General features: G+C 36.6%; 1 protein-coding gene across 3 annotated transcripts in view; it reads left to right on the plus strand.

Moving 5' to 3' along the window:
* The window catches only part of LOC127635690 (small G protein signaling modulator 1-like), a 50,389-nt gene that overhangs the window by 24,075 nt on the left and 11,063 nt on the right, over nt 1-15,251 (plus strand). For 2 of the 3 annotated variants that reach the window (XM_052115904.1, XM_052115913.1), the window contains exons 4-18: nt 4,704-4,866; nt 5,295-5,447; nt 5,567-5,634; nt 5,770-5,915; nt 8,351-8,488; nt 8,712-8,836; nt 9,125-9,192; nt 9,837-10,000; nt 11,077-11,206; nt 11,421-11,585; nt 12,061-12,187; nt 13,257-13,321; nt 13,463-13,608; nt 14,418-14,546; nt 14,823-15,005. In XM_052115904.1, the coding sequence (XP_051971864.1) occupies nt 4,704-4,866; nt 5,295-5,447; nt 5,567-5,634; nt 5,770-5,915; nt 8,351-8,488; nt 8,712-8,836; nt 9,125-9,192; nt 9,837-10,000; nt 11,077-11,206; nt 11,421-11,585; nt 12,061-12,187; nt 13,257-13,321; nt 13,463-13,608; nt 14,418-14,546; nt 14,823-15,005 (1,970 nt within the window). The remainder of the gene's footprint in view (nt 1-4,703; nt 4,867-5,294; nt 5,448-5,566; nt 5,635-5,769; nt 5,916-8,350; nt 8,489-8,711; nt 8,837-9,124; nt 9,193-9,836; nt 10,001-11,076; nt 11,207-11,420; nt 11,586-12,060; nt 12,188-13,256; nt 13,322-13,462; nt 13,609-14,417; nt 14,547-14,822; nt 15,006-15,251) is intronic. The other variant, XM_052115921.1, reaches the window with a different exon arrangement.

Raw genomic sequence — 15,251 nt, forward strand, 5'->3', positions numbered from 1 at the left:
CCGTTCATAGTCTTAATTTTGGTTTATTGAGAAAAAGTTCATATTACTTTCATTTCCTTTGCCACAGAATCCACAGTGGCTTTAACATCCATTTTAATTTCTATTTTTGCATAGATTTCCCCAGAAGTTACGATTGCAGCCTGGTCACATGAAATTTACAAGAGCATTGTAAAATTTTTGCAAAACTGTAAACATTACACATTTGGCTGCAGTTTTCAAATGAAATTTCCAGTGGGGCGCCAAAACCGAGCTAAATTAGTTTTTTAAGGTGAATTTTAGATGGAGGTTTTAATAAGTAAAACGGACCTCCCTAACCTAAAACTTTACCCTAAACCTAAACAATAGTGTCAAAAAAGATAAATTATAGTTTAACAAAACAGATATCCTTACCCTTACACAGTTGTTGTTGCACCTCTAGTGTTTATTTCACAAGGAAACTGCAGCAAAACGTAGAAAGCGACACGTTTTGAGCCTGTTTAATGGTGTGTGCATCCTCTGCATTCATTCATTTCATTGGTCTCTTTTATTTTAGCTGTGTTCTCTCTTCTGCATGAATCCATTTGGGATGGACAATCTGAAGTAATGAATACAACTTCACATGAAAAAAGCTCCTGTGTTTATATGGATGTTCATCTCTCTGTATTTATAAGAGAGAATTCAACCTGAGCTTTAAACAGAGTGTATGTCATTGCCCATTTGGTTTATCTGTGTTTACTCACTTTTAGAATGTAAAAAAAACAAAGAAACTGTATATTAACTTTATTTATGCATTGATTTTCCAATTGAGGGCATTCCCAAATGACTCCAAGGAGAGCTTATGCTCATTTTTGTATACCTAACTATAGTTACTGGTAGTACACAAACACACACACACACACACACACACACACACACACACACACACACACACACACCACATGTTGGTGCAGCTATCATTATGAGAGACTCTCTATAGACATAATGATTTTTATGCTATACGAACTATACCCTAACCGTACCCCTAAACCTAACCCTCACAAAAAACCATCTGCATTTTTACATTTTCAATAAAACATGCTACAGGAGAGACTGTGCTAGAGACAAATAATGGGCAAGAGGAATAGATAAACAAGTGACACTGTGGTGCGGGGAGAGAAAGAGAAGAAACAATTATAAACAGAGCAGAGGAGAAGAGAGGGAGTGAATGTTATAAACTGCTGGAAATCAGGATATGGTGACTGATGAGAAAGCCAAAACAATGAGATGGTCAAATAGAACAGCAATAATAGAGGGAAACAGCGCACAGTAACAAAGATAAAGATGGAAAGGGAAAGTGACACGTTGATAAGATGGTCAGAAGTAAAAGGACACCATGAGGAAAGAGGCAGAGAGAGGAGACAGCTTATGTTGTTTCAGAGCCCAGCCCAGCTCTCAATGAGCACAAGTGCTCCATCAGTGAGGGTTTCCATGGCGACACAGGCTTTCCCCCAACCCCATCTGAGCAGATTCACAAGATTAGTCCTGAGAGAGCCTCTCAGTGTCGACTCTGCAGGCACTGCCACGTATGGCAGTGTGGCTCAGTGTGTGTGTGCGCATCTCTCTCTAGCCATGTATCAGTTCCATCGTATCTGTTTATGTGTTTTACTTTTAAAATGACTGTTAAATACATTATATGCTATAATACATGGCTCTCTAGAATACTGCATTCTAATTTTTCATACCTCCATTCTGCAATCAAATATGTTTGTATTATGACCGCCAAACTGTTGTTCCAGGCAACCTATTTTTTAAAGGGCTGTGTTATTTTCATGTCTCTCCTATCACTCAATGGTCTCTTTCTTTTCACATAATAACAAAGTCATTTCAACTCAAATCAATATGTCCGTTAATGTCCATTTATTTATTTATTTGATAGCAGTAGCTTTGTAATAAGTGGAATAATGTACAGTCATCCACACATGTGGTCAATCATTATCACAAAATAACCTGCAATAATAATCAGTGATCACCCTTTCAGAGGTTATATTGCGATAACAACCAGGTGACTGTACATTATCTCTTACAGAGTTTATGAAAACACTTGCTAACCTAAAAGGTGTGCTTCATCTGGTAACATCTAAATGATTGATTCAACTAAAAAATATAATATAACATGTCTGTATCAACCAGAGTACTTCAGGTTACACCAACAATAGGGATGGGCGATATGACCAAAAGTTTATATCACTATATGAGTAATTTTATATCACAATAATGATATATATATCAAAAGATACTATACATTTTTGTTGGAAAATTTATAAAAATTGGTTAATATTAGGGCTGTCAATCGATACATTTTTTAAATCAAATTAATTTGATTAAAAACATGGTGTACTGATTAATTAATCGTGATGAATCGCATATACAAATATTTGCTGAGAAAGCCCCTCATATAACAATAACTCAATATATAATGATTATACATATTTATATCAATATATAATTATACATAGTTATCTTTTAAATTAAAAAATTATATATATATATATATATATATACAAAATATTCAGATAATTAAAATGCTTTACATTCCTGTAGCAGAAGAGTTAATCATTGATAAGACAATACAAAAAGTGGCTTTAGAATGCAATGTATTGTTTACTACCATATTATTGATCATAAGTCAATCATTGGCATACAGTTCACAGCAATCCATTACACAAGTGAATTTGGCAATCAGTTGGAGATTTATTATGAGGGCTTGTTTAAGGGCCCATCAATTTACACCTGCGTCAGACATCTTGGGTGCGTCAGACAAGCTTGCATTTCTCAGGAATCTTCCTTATTATGGTCCGTGGGCATGCGATTAATTGCGTTAATTTTTATAATTGCGTAAAAAAAAAAAAAATGTAAAATGTAAACTTTTTGTAACACGTTATTTTTTGTACAATTTATTTCACTGAATTAACGCGCTAAATCGACAGCCCTAGTTAGTATATTAAATAACCATATTGTAATTTTTGGATAATCCTGACAGTGAATTAAATACTTCTAACATAATTACATAATGACACTCGACACTCTTACATAATTTGTCTTTATTTGGAAATTGACAATAGTCAATAAATAGTCACTTTAAACTTGGTTTAAATCATTCTTATCATTATGCTAAATGTCACATTATGCCATGTTTTAGCCCGATATGTTGTTGATCTATATTATTATTATTATTAGACATTTTCCTCAAGAAATGCTTCATTTACACCTCAGATGTGGCGCCTGTTTTTATAACAAGCTCTTCTTAATTTTCTTTACTTGTTTGGGAGTCGTCTCGTTCTGTGGAAGCAAGGTCTTTTCCTGGGTCAAAAATGAATGAGTAGCATGAGTGATCCTGCTCTGCGATCTCCTGTAAATATCAGGAGTCCTGCTGTACTCACGCTCACTTGTGTACTCCAGAGAAAGCGCACGTGACACTCGCATGCAACACAGATGAGAGCGTAGGATAAAGTGGATGGGTAGCTGGGCTCAGGTGGTAGAGCGTGTTGTCCACTAATTGCAGGGTTAGCGGTTCGATTCCCGGCCCACATGACTCCACATGCCGAAGTGTCCTTGGGCAAGACACCGAACCCCAAGCCTTGCATGGCAGCTCAGCTGTCATTGGTGTGTGTGTGAATGGGTGAATAAAACACATTGTAAAGTGCTTTGTACAACCGCTAAGGTTAAAAAGGTGCTATATAAATGCAGGCCATTTACCATTAAGACCCGAATGTGAGATTAATGTTTTTAATGCCATAAAAACCCTGTCTATGTTTCTTAAATTCTCTCAGTCTCACGTGAAGCCCTACCCATTGATAGATAAACTCGCGCTGTGCATATGACATATTTACATATCGCTATATACATGATATAGCAAAATCTCTATTGATTGACACTTAATATCATCCCCAATATATATATATATATATATCGTCATATATATTGCGATATGCCCAGCACTAACCAACAATACTGATTTGAAGGTTTATATCAGGTAGAAATAAATCCTTAAAATCATTTATAGTTTCTGTAATTTACATTTTTATTGAAATTCTTATTTGTGTGTCAGGGGAGGGCAGGGCCTGGTCGTGATTCCACACACCCGGCCCCTAATCAGGCTAATCAAGCCTCCGAGAGGGATACAGGCTGACCGGAGACTGCAGTGCGACAGAGAGAGAGTTTCAAGCCGGTTCTCGCCTCCTCCTTTCCGGATTTCGGCACCAGTGTAAAGGGATTAATGGAAAGGAGGAGGCGAGAACTGGCTTGACAATATAAATAATAGTTTAACATAAAACTTAACAAAAAGACAAACGCACAAAGGTGTCGGACTGCTGTCCGTAAATCTCTCTCTCTGTCGCACTGCTGTCTCCAGTCAGCCTTTATCCCTCTCGGAGGCTTGATTAGCCTGATTAGGGGCCGGGTGTACTCCGCCCTCCGCCCTGCCACAATATGACTTCAGTTCATTTAGAAAAGTATAAATATGCATACATATAGGGTTATTCCCTCATTTTAACATTACACAGACACTTTTCACTACTTTGCAATCATGTCCCTAATCCTTGTTGCTTATAACCTCCAAATACTTTTCATGGACTCACCTAACATGTTCTGCTCTGCTAGGATTTTGTTTTACATATTTTTTCACAGAAAATGATCCATTAATTAAGTATTGTCCATTTTCCCTGTGTTTCAATGTGTTTGTGTAGCTGCTGTCGAAGCCTGTGTGCTTCATGGGTTGAAGAGGAGAGCTGCTGGTTTCCTACGAAGCAACAAGATAGCAGCACTCTTCACCAAAGTGGGCAAGAGCTTCCCTCCAGCTGAGGAGTTGTGCAGAAAAGCCCAGGAGCTGGAGTTGATCCTTGAGAGCAAGTGAGACCAGACACTTATGTTCTCCAATTCAACACACAACTGAGACTCACTCAAACAAACTCTAAAGTTATAGAACGAATTATAGCAGCTGGCCAAGTGTCACTGTGTACGCAACCTAAAATACGATAAATTTTCTATCTGCAGCATATTATTCGCTAGATGTGCACATATGTACAGGACAGGTAATGTGCCAGCATATACTGTTTTTGGAACGTCATTTCATGTAATGCTCGGTAGCACCATCTACTGTGTTCCCAGGGAACTCATATACTTATAAAATGTTTAGCTTAAATGCACTGTTAGTCACTTTTGGGATAAAAGATTCTGCCAAATGCATAAATTAAAATGTAGCGGGCAGTATTTCAGTATATACATAGGTGTTCCATTTCAACTTTGCCTTGACATTCCACCTTTGCTCTTTGCCACAGACGAACCCAGTCTATATCATACAGCGAGAGCACCCGTAAGATGTCTAAGGTCACAAACTTCTCCCCTCAGGCCACCAGACACCTGTGGATCCACACTGCACTCATTGAGAAAGTGTTGGACAGGATTGTCCTGCATCTGGTGGAAAACAGCAGGTGAGAGAGGTGGGAGAGAGAGAAAAAAAGATTTTCCAGTTTCTTTCACACACTGTACAGCCAAAAATACCAACCTGCATTATGTTAAGATAAAGTCACTTGCAATGCTGTTGTTTCAGTAAGTTTTATGAAAAAGAAGCTTTCCTAATGAACCCAGTGGAGGGCCCTATCCTCGCCTCTTTGTTAGGTACACCTTGTTTTATTAAAAACAATCGAATTCTTAATGGCACAATATTTTTGGTGTCATACTGTCATGGTCACTTTTATGTAAAGGTCCTATGCTGTTAATACATTCTGTAGTCTCTCTTTCTTGCTTTTTTAGTGGGCCCGTGTGCATTGGAGTACACTAAAATGAAGACCGCAGATCATTTCTGGACCGATCCTTCAGCTGATGAGCTGGTGCAGAGGCATCGTATTCACAGTGGCCACTGCAGACAAGACTCACCTACTAAAAGACCTGCCCTCTGTGTGAGTGACCTGTGAATGTACAAATACTCTGAGATACATATGAATGACATTGTTTAAAGCATAATGTGTAATTTGTTTCAGTGTTAAAATGTATTCATTTGCTTCATTTGATTATGTATAATATATAGGATTTTAAACTTATTTTATGATTGCTGGGTTCTGGCTTACACACTATGGCACCTTACACCAAGAATTCAGAAACATTATAAAACTAAAATAGAATAAGTTAAGTTTTTTTTTTCAAAAAAGGACAAGAATAAATGAAAATGTTATACATCTTTGATATTTGCTTTTAGTTTACATGTTACAAAATGAACAAAAATGAACACTCTTTCACTTGTAGTGAGATGAAAGTGCCATTTCAAAATGGACGTTCAAGCATTTAAAACTCCTTGACATTTTTAAACTGTGCCTCAAGGAAATGTCAGGGCACAGGAGCAGTTTGTACTCATTCAGTTGCATGTCACATTGAGATCACAATATGTTGTGACATAACCAATAAGGCCTGTTTTCTAAAATTATGTTTGACAACTTTCAACACCTTACATAAATTGGTTAGTGGTTTAAAAGCTATGACAATTAAGCTTGTTTAGGCTGTTGGACATGACGTAATTGGACTGATTAGGTCAAGTAAAAAGTAATTAAATTGTTTTCACTGTTTAGAATTGTTTGTTCCTTTATCAGTGTAAGAATGCCATTTAGGCTTGTTTTTTACACACCATTTGCCAAAACCAGACTTTGTTACATAGATAAGGCAAGACTCAATATTTAAAGGTTTATTTCACCCAAAAATGAAAATTCTCTTATCATCTACTCACGCTTATGTCATCCCAAATGTTTATTAATTTCTTTCTTCAGCAGAGCACATTTTAAGATATCTCAATATAAAAAAATACAATAGCTCAGTAGGTCCTTACAATGCAATTGGATGGTGATCGCATAAACGTGAGCATAAACTCATTCGTATGACTTTGAAATGAATTTCTTCTAAAGCGATACGATCACTTTTAGTGCGAAAAAGATCAAACTTTTTAACTATAAAGCATCGCCTCTGGTCAGCAGCGATATGTGCATATGATGTAATCGTGTTGGCATGTTGACTCAAGAACTGAGCAAGTGTGCCACACCCGGAAGAGCAGCGCTGTTTACAACTGAGTAGGAGGAATGCTGTACAGAAGCTTAGTTGGTTTTGGTTTGGTTTAGATTTGCATTTGCATTTGTGTCTGTATATTTACTCACAATGGTGCATTTGAGTGCTTATCCTGGATGTCTCAACCGAGAGGTGAATGTGAGATTACGTCCATAACATGGCAACGCAAATTCGTCACATGAGAGACCGCGTAAACTCGCCACCCTGTGAATGCGTGTACTGCTGCTGACCAGAAGCGATGGTTTATAGTTAAAAAGTACTTAAATATTGATGGGTTTTTTTTACACCAAAAATGATCGTTACACTTTAAAATACATTAATTTAAATGCTTGAGTCATATGGATAACATTTATGCTGACTGTCTGTGATTTTTGGAGCTTCAAAAGTCAAATCACAATCCACTTGCATTTTAAGGATCTACTGAGCTAAGATATTTTTTTATTTTTCTTAAAAAAAATTCTGCTGAAGAAAGAAAGTCATACTCACCTGAGATGGCATGATGGTTAGTAAATTACGAGTTTTTAATTTTTGTGTGTACTAACCATTTAAAGAATGAAAAAATCTCAATATTTCTGAGCAAACTAAAGAAAAACTATCAGCCATTCGTTTTGTGGGCTTGCCCTCCCTTGAATGATGCTTTAGCTTTTCAAGTCTATGCGGTTCCTCCATCACAGATCTTTGAAGAGGGTTATGGTTCATGAAAATCATGCTATGGTTAGTGAAATAGACTGAGGCTGCTGTTTCTGTGAAGAAAATGAATCTCCTCTCAGAGACGCAATTCACGTCATTACCCAGCTCCATTACCAAACGCAGCCATCAGATTCCTGACTGATCACAGTCTCTGGCCATCTCCAACGCCCACACAACAGCAGGCCACATAGTGCTTGTTTTCATCTCAAACAGATCTGACTGCACGCCAGACTTGTTTTCTGATGTATGGTCATTACAAAGCTATGTTACAGACTATAACATCCAGGTTTGCGGTGTGTTCAATGCCTTTTTGATATATGAAGGTAGAGAAGCACTAAGCACAGTACACATCTAATGACTCAACCTGTGGCGACATGTGTTTGCCCCTTTAATGCACCTTTAAATGCATTAAACTCATTCTTATTCATTAGTATTCAGAAACTAATATGAATACCTTCATTAACACTTTGTTTTGCAATTGTTTGTCTTTTATCTTTTAGTATATTGTATGGCATCATTAATCGCTGACGTAAATATACTGAGTTATTTCTGGCATATAGTTTTAAACAGGGTGTGTGTTCCTGTGTATTTTCAGATTCAGAAAAGACACTCTAGTAGTAGTATGGATGAAAGGTCCTCTCCCTCCCCCTCTGCCAGGGACTACGTGGAGTCTCTTCATCAGAATTCAAGAGCGACTCTCCTGTTTGGCAAGAACAATGTGCTGGTGCAGCCGGTAAATAAAACATCTTAAACAGCTGAAGTTGATGACAAGCAATCTTATGAAACATAAAATATGTATGACATCCTTTCTGATCAGGGTTTTAAAAAAAAGCAAAAATGAAAGTGCAGAAAGTGAATTGGAAACTTTGTAGCTGAAAATGTAATGTAGACAATTTGATTAAAAATTCATTAAATGTTGTTGTTTCATAACACGGCTATTGTTGTGGTACGGTCAGAGGGACGATATGGAAGCAATCCCAGGATACCTCTCTCTGCACCAGACGGCTGACTGCATGACTCTGAAATGGACGCCAAATCAGCTAATGAACAGCTCAGTGGGAGATCTCGATTATGAGAAGAGGTGGGAATTAAAGCTGTTTAGTGCATTAAAGACACAGAATAAACATTTCTAAAAGTGTAGGAAAACTGCTTTGCTGCAGGTATAGTGATGTTTAAAAAAGAGACAGGACATGGTATGCTGTAACTTTACAGCCCCCTACAATTTTCAGTGTTTAAATTTATATATTAAAAAAATTGTCTCTTTTACAAGTAAAAAGTTAAAATAAAATTATTGAAATGTAAATGTTTGCAATATTCATATTGTTCTTTCGGTTATGTGTCACTGAAAGTTTAACCTGGTTACCTGCAGTGTTTACTGGGACTATGCCATGACAATCCGCCTGGAGGAGATTGTATACCTGCACTGTCATCAGCAGGGTAGGTCACACTAAACCATCATTTTGCCAGAAATGGCACATATACTGTGAGAATGAGCTTAATTTCTCAATCGTCCATAATTCTGCTAAATCAGTTTCAATGAGTTAAGTCATAGCCATATTAGAGATTGTACAAAATTCAGATAATATAGTAAGTTGCTGAAGGTAAAAAAAAATTTGTTTGAAGTAAATATGACAGGATGCTCATCTGTACTTGCCCTTTTCATACTCATCCAAACACAAGATCAGCACACCATGGAATTCATCAGAATTGCTTTTGGAGCAAATGGGAATTTAATTTGGGACTTTACTCAGATTATGAGGCAAAGTAATTCAGATAAAAATGGGAATCAGCTATTCCTTATTGTACATGCTGTGTCATGGCTATCAATTTTAAGAATATCTGGATGATTCATGTCTTAAGTAGAACTGAGCTAAGAACTGTTTTTGTAATGTAGCTTTTGATGGGTTCAGAAGAAAGCAGAGGTCACTATGTACAATGCACAAAACATCAAGTATTTACCCTACTCGTAAAATTGAATAGCAAGAGACCATAACCTTTATTTTCAATGAATGTTAATGAATGTCAGTGAAGATGGAAATCGCATTATCTAATATTTCCACTGTGTATGGATTCCTCTGGAGTGGACTGTGGTGGAACAGTGGTTCTGGTTAGTCAGGATGGGATCCAAAGGCCTCCACTTCGTTTCCCTCGTGGTGGTCACCTCCTTCAGTTCCTCTCTTGTCTGGAAAATGGTCTGCTGCCTCATGGCCAGTTAGACCCACCACTTTGGTCCCAGAGAGGAAAGGTTAGCAATGGAATTGATCTACACAGCATTTAAAGGAATATTTCGAATTCAATACAAGTTAAGCTGGGTCGACAGCATTTGGGGCATAATGTTGATTACTACAAAAATGTATTTCCTCTTGTCCCTCCTTTAAAAAAAAATCCAAAACAAAATCTGGAACAGTAAGGCACTTACAATGGAAGTAAATAGGGATTTGTATCCGTATTCCAATCCGTAAACCTTATATTCACTGTTTCAAAAGTATAGCCATAAGACTTAAACAATATGCGTGTTAACCTAATTTTGGTGTGATAAAATCACTTACTAACCTTTTCTGTGTTAAGTTATAAACTATTTTACAACTTTTACAACTTAACTTGTCAAATAATACACAAGTTTTAATAGAAGAATTAGTGTAAGTGCTTCTATAAAATTCTAAGCTTCCAATTCCTACCTTTAACAAATACCCCCTCTGAATTGCTTGTACAGCTGATCTGGAAGTTATTTAAATTATTTTGCAAAAACTTTATCAAATTGAATATTATATATAATATACTGTATTATATTATAAAGCTTTAACAATAAATATTTATAAAAAAATAAATGACAATAAGTAAAAAAAGTGACAAGAAGAGAAACATTTTATTAAACAGAACATTTACTATTTAGTTTTTATGTCTAACTAAGACAACTCAAACTTGATATGTGTGAATCACAGTTTATCTCTAACACAAAGAAAATAATCTATTGCACCCAATTAATTTGATTTATTAGAATTTGTAACTTGATTACTTTGATTGACTTCATTACTTTGCTGTTCCATTTTTTTTTTTTTGCTCATCCAGTAACTTCATCTAAGATTTTATGTAAATACTTGCTGTATAGTTTAGTTCAATTCCTTTCTCTCGCTGCCCTGTAATTTGTATTTCACAGTTGGTTAATCTGTCAATCTTTCAAGTAGTTTTGAGTTTCTAGAAAAATTCTGAGCGATTAACTGGCAGTTAATAGAACATAATTATGTTTTAGACTGTGCTGCAGTAGACTCATCTGCTGCAGTCACGGTATCATGATCTTATGTTCCGCTTGTCTTGTTCCAGGGTAAAGTATTTCCTAAGCTAAAAAAGAGATGTCCACAGGGATCCTCAGACTCTGTCTCAGACAAAGAAGAGGAAGAGGCAACAGATTATGTCTTCCGCATTCTTTTCCCAAACAGCCAATCAGAATTTGGTAAGCGACTGAATCATAATACCAGACAGGCTATTAAGCAAAGAAATGGTTTCCCCATCAAAATATGGTTATAATTGACAACTTATAAAAGTGGCTATCTCATATCGATCAAAGTATCGATAGTCATTTTTGTTTGTTCATTTATATGTACCCGAAAATCACACAATTGTTTTCAGATATGGTTTTACCTGCTGTTCTGACTCATTCATTACAGTGATGGTTTCACACTTCTCCCATCTCACCCTGGGTACTGCCCTCCTGGCCCGCTCTCTTTCACTGAATTTAAGATGGCCATTGCCTTCTAAATGCCAGACCCTGGTGATGCCAAAGCGCTACTTCAGCTGCCCGGGAGATTCCCCATCCTCCCCACAGCCCAGCTGTAATTCTCCCTGTCACCTCTCATTCATGTGCTCATTTATCTCTGTCGCGCTATCTTCTTGCTGTTTTATGCTTGCATTCATCGCCTCTATGTCTGCAAGAAATCACTTAGACGCCAGTGTAACCTTTGTCGCTTTGTTCAGGATTCATCCTCCAGTGAAATTAAGTGACCCTGCGTTAATTGTGGGCTTATAATTAAGTGTCTTCAGGGAGCCTAAGACCTTAAAATGTGTGCTTACTATGTGATAATCATCTGTTGTCAACTGTAATAGTGGCTTTTTAATCTGAACTAGAATCTGATACTTTTAAATCAAGGCAACCATTATTAAATATATTTTAATGCCTTTAATATCTTGTCATTTATAGGTTGGGTCTAATCATGGGTTCTTCTATTTACGCTTATGGCTACATATGTAGATTTTGTAGCAGAATGTTCAGTGCATAATCAGGTTTCTCTCTGTATGTTTGTGTGGTAGTGGCACCAGAATTGATAGATCAGGGAGCAAACATGTGGCACCCAGCACCAAGGAAATCATCTTGCTCTTCCTGCTCACAAAGTAGTTACTCTAATGGAGGACCACCCAATGGTTGCAACCATGAAAGGTATAATCATTGACAGATTGTAACCTTGCCCAACCAATAAAGTAGCTATTACAGGTTTAGTATGAGAGTTACTGGGCAAGATAAAAACGATTTGTGAATTGTTGGGTAACACTTTACAATAAAAATGGATATAGTTAGTTAAAATAAATATTCCAGGTTCAATACAAGTTAAGCTCCATTGACAGCATTTGTGGCAAAAATATTTATTACCTCAAAAAATAATTTGGTGTTTTTTCCTAATTTTCTAATTAAACATTAAGTAAATCTGAAGTACAGTGAGGCACTCACAATGGAAGTGAATGGGGTCCAATCTGTAAATGTTAAAATACTCACTGTTTCAAAAGTATAGACACAAGACGTTAACATAACGCATGCTAACATGATTATATTGTCATAGAATTGCTTACTAACATTTCTGTAATTTTACAACACTGTTGCCATGATGACGTAACACTGTAAGCCCTAAATCCTTAAAATGATGATTTAAAAAACTTTACAGTTCAAATAAAACACAAGTTTAAACATAAGAATGAATGTAAGTGCTTTTATAAAATTATAAGCTTCATATTTAGCCTTTAAATCCTCCAAATTGGCCCCATTCACTTCAGTTTTAAGTGCCTTGCTGTAACGTCGTTTTTTGCTTCTTTTTAAGGAGGGACTAGACTAAATTATTTTTGGTGGTAATCAACATTATGCCATGAATGCTGTCAATTGAGCTTAACCAGTGTTGAACCCGTAATATTGCTTTAATGTAAGTTAACGTGACCTAACAATAAACAATAATTTTACAGCATTTATTAATCTTAATTAATGTACATTTCTACCCATATTTTTTAACATTAAACATTTTATATCTTTGTAAACATTAATGCACAATTGTGAGATCATGAGACCTAATGCATTAACTACTCTTATCATGTATTATATGCATATTCTAAAGTGTTACCGATAATTGATTTCAACAGAGTAAAAAAAAAAGAAAAGGGACACTTTTCTTTAACAATAAAATGTACTAGATTCTTTAATATGTTACAGTATATTTAAGGACAAAACATGATCTCATCTGCAGGGCTCCTCTGAAGATGCTTTGTGACAATATGAAGAATCAGATCATCTCCAGGGCTTTCTACGGTTGTATGTATTCTCCAAATTCACATCTATAGTCACACATAAAATTATGAATTTCAGCCCCATCTTTTTCCATAAAATAGTGATCTTTATAGAGTCAAATGTGTCTCTTACTCAACCAACCACACTCATCTTTTTCTTTCCCAGGGCTGGCATATTGCCGTCACTTGTCCACAGTACGCACTCACCTGTCTGGCCTTGTCAATCATGCTATTGTGGAACCAGATGTGCCTAGTGACGCTCACAGAGGCCTTACAACAGAAGTGTGGCACAAGTTCCTTCAAGATTGCAGTGTAAGCAAAGGCACACACTCACACACAGTCCGCCAGGACTCCGATGCAGCCACATTTAAATGAGTGTCTCTGCCAGACACTCATTCATATTAATTTGTCCCTAATCACAGTTCTCTCATTCTCGTCACATAAACAATATGTTTGGATGACTAATGCTCAGAGCTTCAGTCCCAGAGTGGTTTCTTGATGTAAAACATAATTTTCTAAGCATTCTAAAGGGTGAAAATCAATGTAAAATTAATACAAAAACACTTGATTTCACTAAATTGCTCTGTTAAACCTTCCAGTGTGCTCTACGTTGCATAAAATAAAATAATTTTCTTACTCCGTATTTTGTCCTGTTTTTCAGTAAAAATATCTAAACATCTCTAAAAACAAGATGCATGTACTTGAGAAGCAAGACATTAAGTCTTCTTTTCAAAGAAATCTAACAAACTGTAGGTTTATACTTATTTGCTAATGGAGTTGGAGAAGAAAACTCAAGCAAATGCCTCACAATTTTGTATACAGTTTAAGATCTTGTGTAATTTTGCTTCTCAAAAAAAATTAAAAAAATTAAATAAATTATCTAAAAAGAATTATCTAAAATTATTATATTTTTTATATTTGATAAGAGATGTGGAGGGTTTCCAGAAAGACTGTTGCTAGAGTGAGGTAAGATGTACATTTTGAGATGAGATTAGATGAGCAAGCTCCTCCCGAACTTTAATTTAAGAACTGTAACATGAACAGAAAACTTTTTTACACCTATGCGTAATGGTACATGTAATAGTTTTGTGGTCAATGTGTAATTGCTCTGTCTCTTGCAGACCTTTGAAGAGAAGGAGTTGTTGCGGCTTGTTTATTTTGGAGGGGTTGAGCCTTCTTTGCGCAAGGAGGTCTGGCCCTTCCTGCTGGGCCATTACCAATTTGGAATGTCTGAGGAAGAAAGAAAGGAGGTTAGTCTCTATTTTAGTTTAAAGGATCTTCAAACAATTTAATGTTTGTTCTCTGTTAGCTTTGTAATGATTGACAAGGCTTAAAGGAATAAAGCTAGCACAACATCTAACTAATTGGTTTGCGTTATATCTGACAGTTTGAATTTTCATCTGCTGCTTTCCAAATCAATTGTCTAAGGGTATTTGGATTTCAGATGGTCTGTGAAGCAAAGCTCTTCTTCCATTATTATGGAATGGCTTTCATTTTAAAATAATCTCAATCTCTGACCTTCACAGGTGGATGAACAGATGCGAGCGTGCTATGAGCAGACCATGAGCGAATGGCTTGGGTGTGAGGCCATTGTCAGGCAGAGAGAGAAAGAACAGCACGCCGTGGCTTTAGCTAAGTGTTCATCTGGGGCAAGTATAGACAGCACCATGCAGAGAATAATGCACCTGGACTCCACCATCAGTAATGAGGTGAGTCCAGAACCAGGAATTCTTAGGCTAGGCAGGCATTGAAGCTGCTAGTATGTCACTCATATTTCGAAATTATCTTTAGAGTCACCAGACCAAAGTTTTTTGTTGCATTGTGTAGTTAAATCCCAAAAATAAAAATTCTGCAATTTACTCACCTAGCACATGCAGAAGGGGTGGGGAACGTCAGGTCTCAGGTCCGTATAAGGCCCGCAAGACCATTTTACCTGGCCCGTGAGGCCATTTGAG

Source organism: Xyrauchen texanus, chromosome 4, assembly GCF_025860055.1.
Source record: "Xyrauchen texanus isolate HMW12.3.18 chromosome 4, RBS_HiC_50CHRs, whole genome shotgun sequence".
Lineage (NCBI taxonomy): Eukaryota > Metazoa > Chordata > Actinopteri > Cypriniformes > Catostomidae > Xyrauchen > Xyrauchen texanus.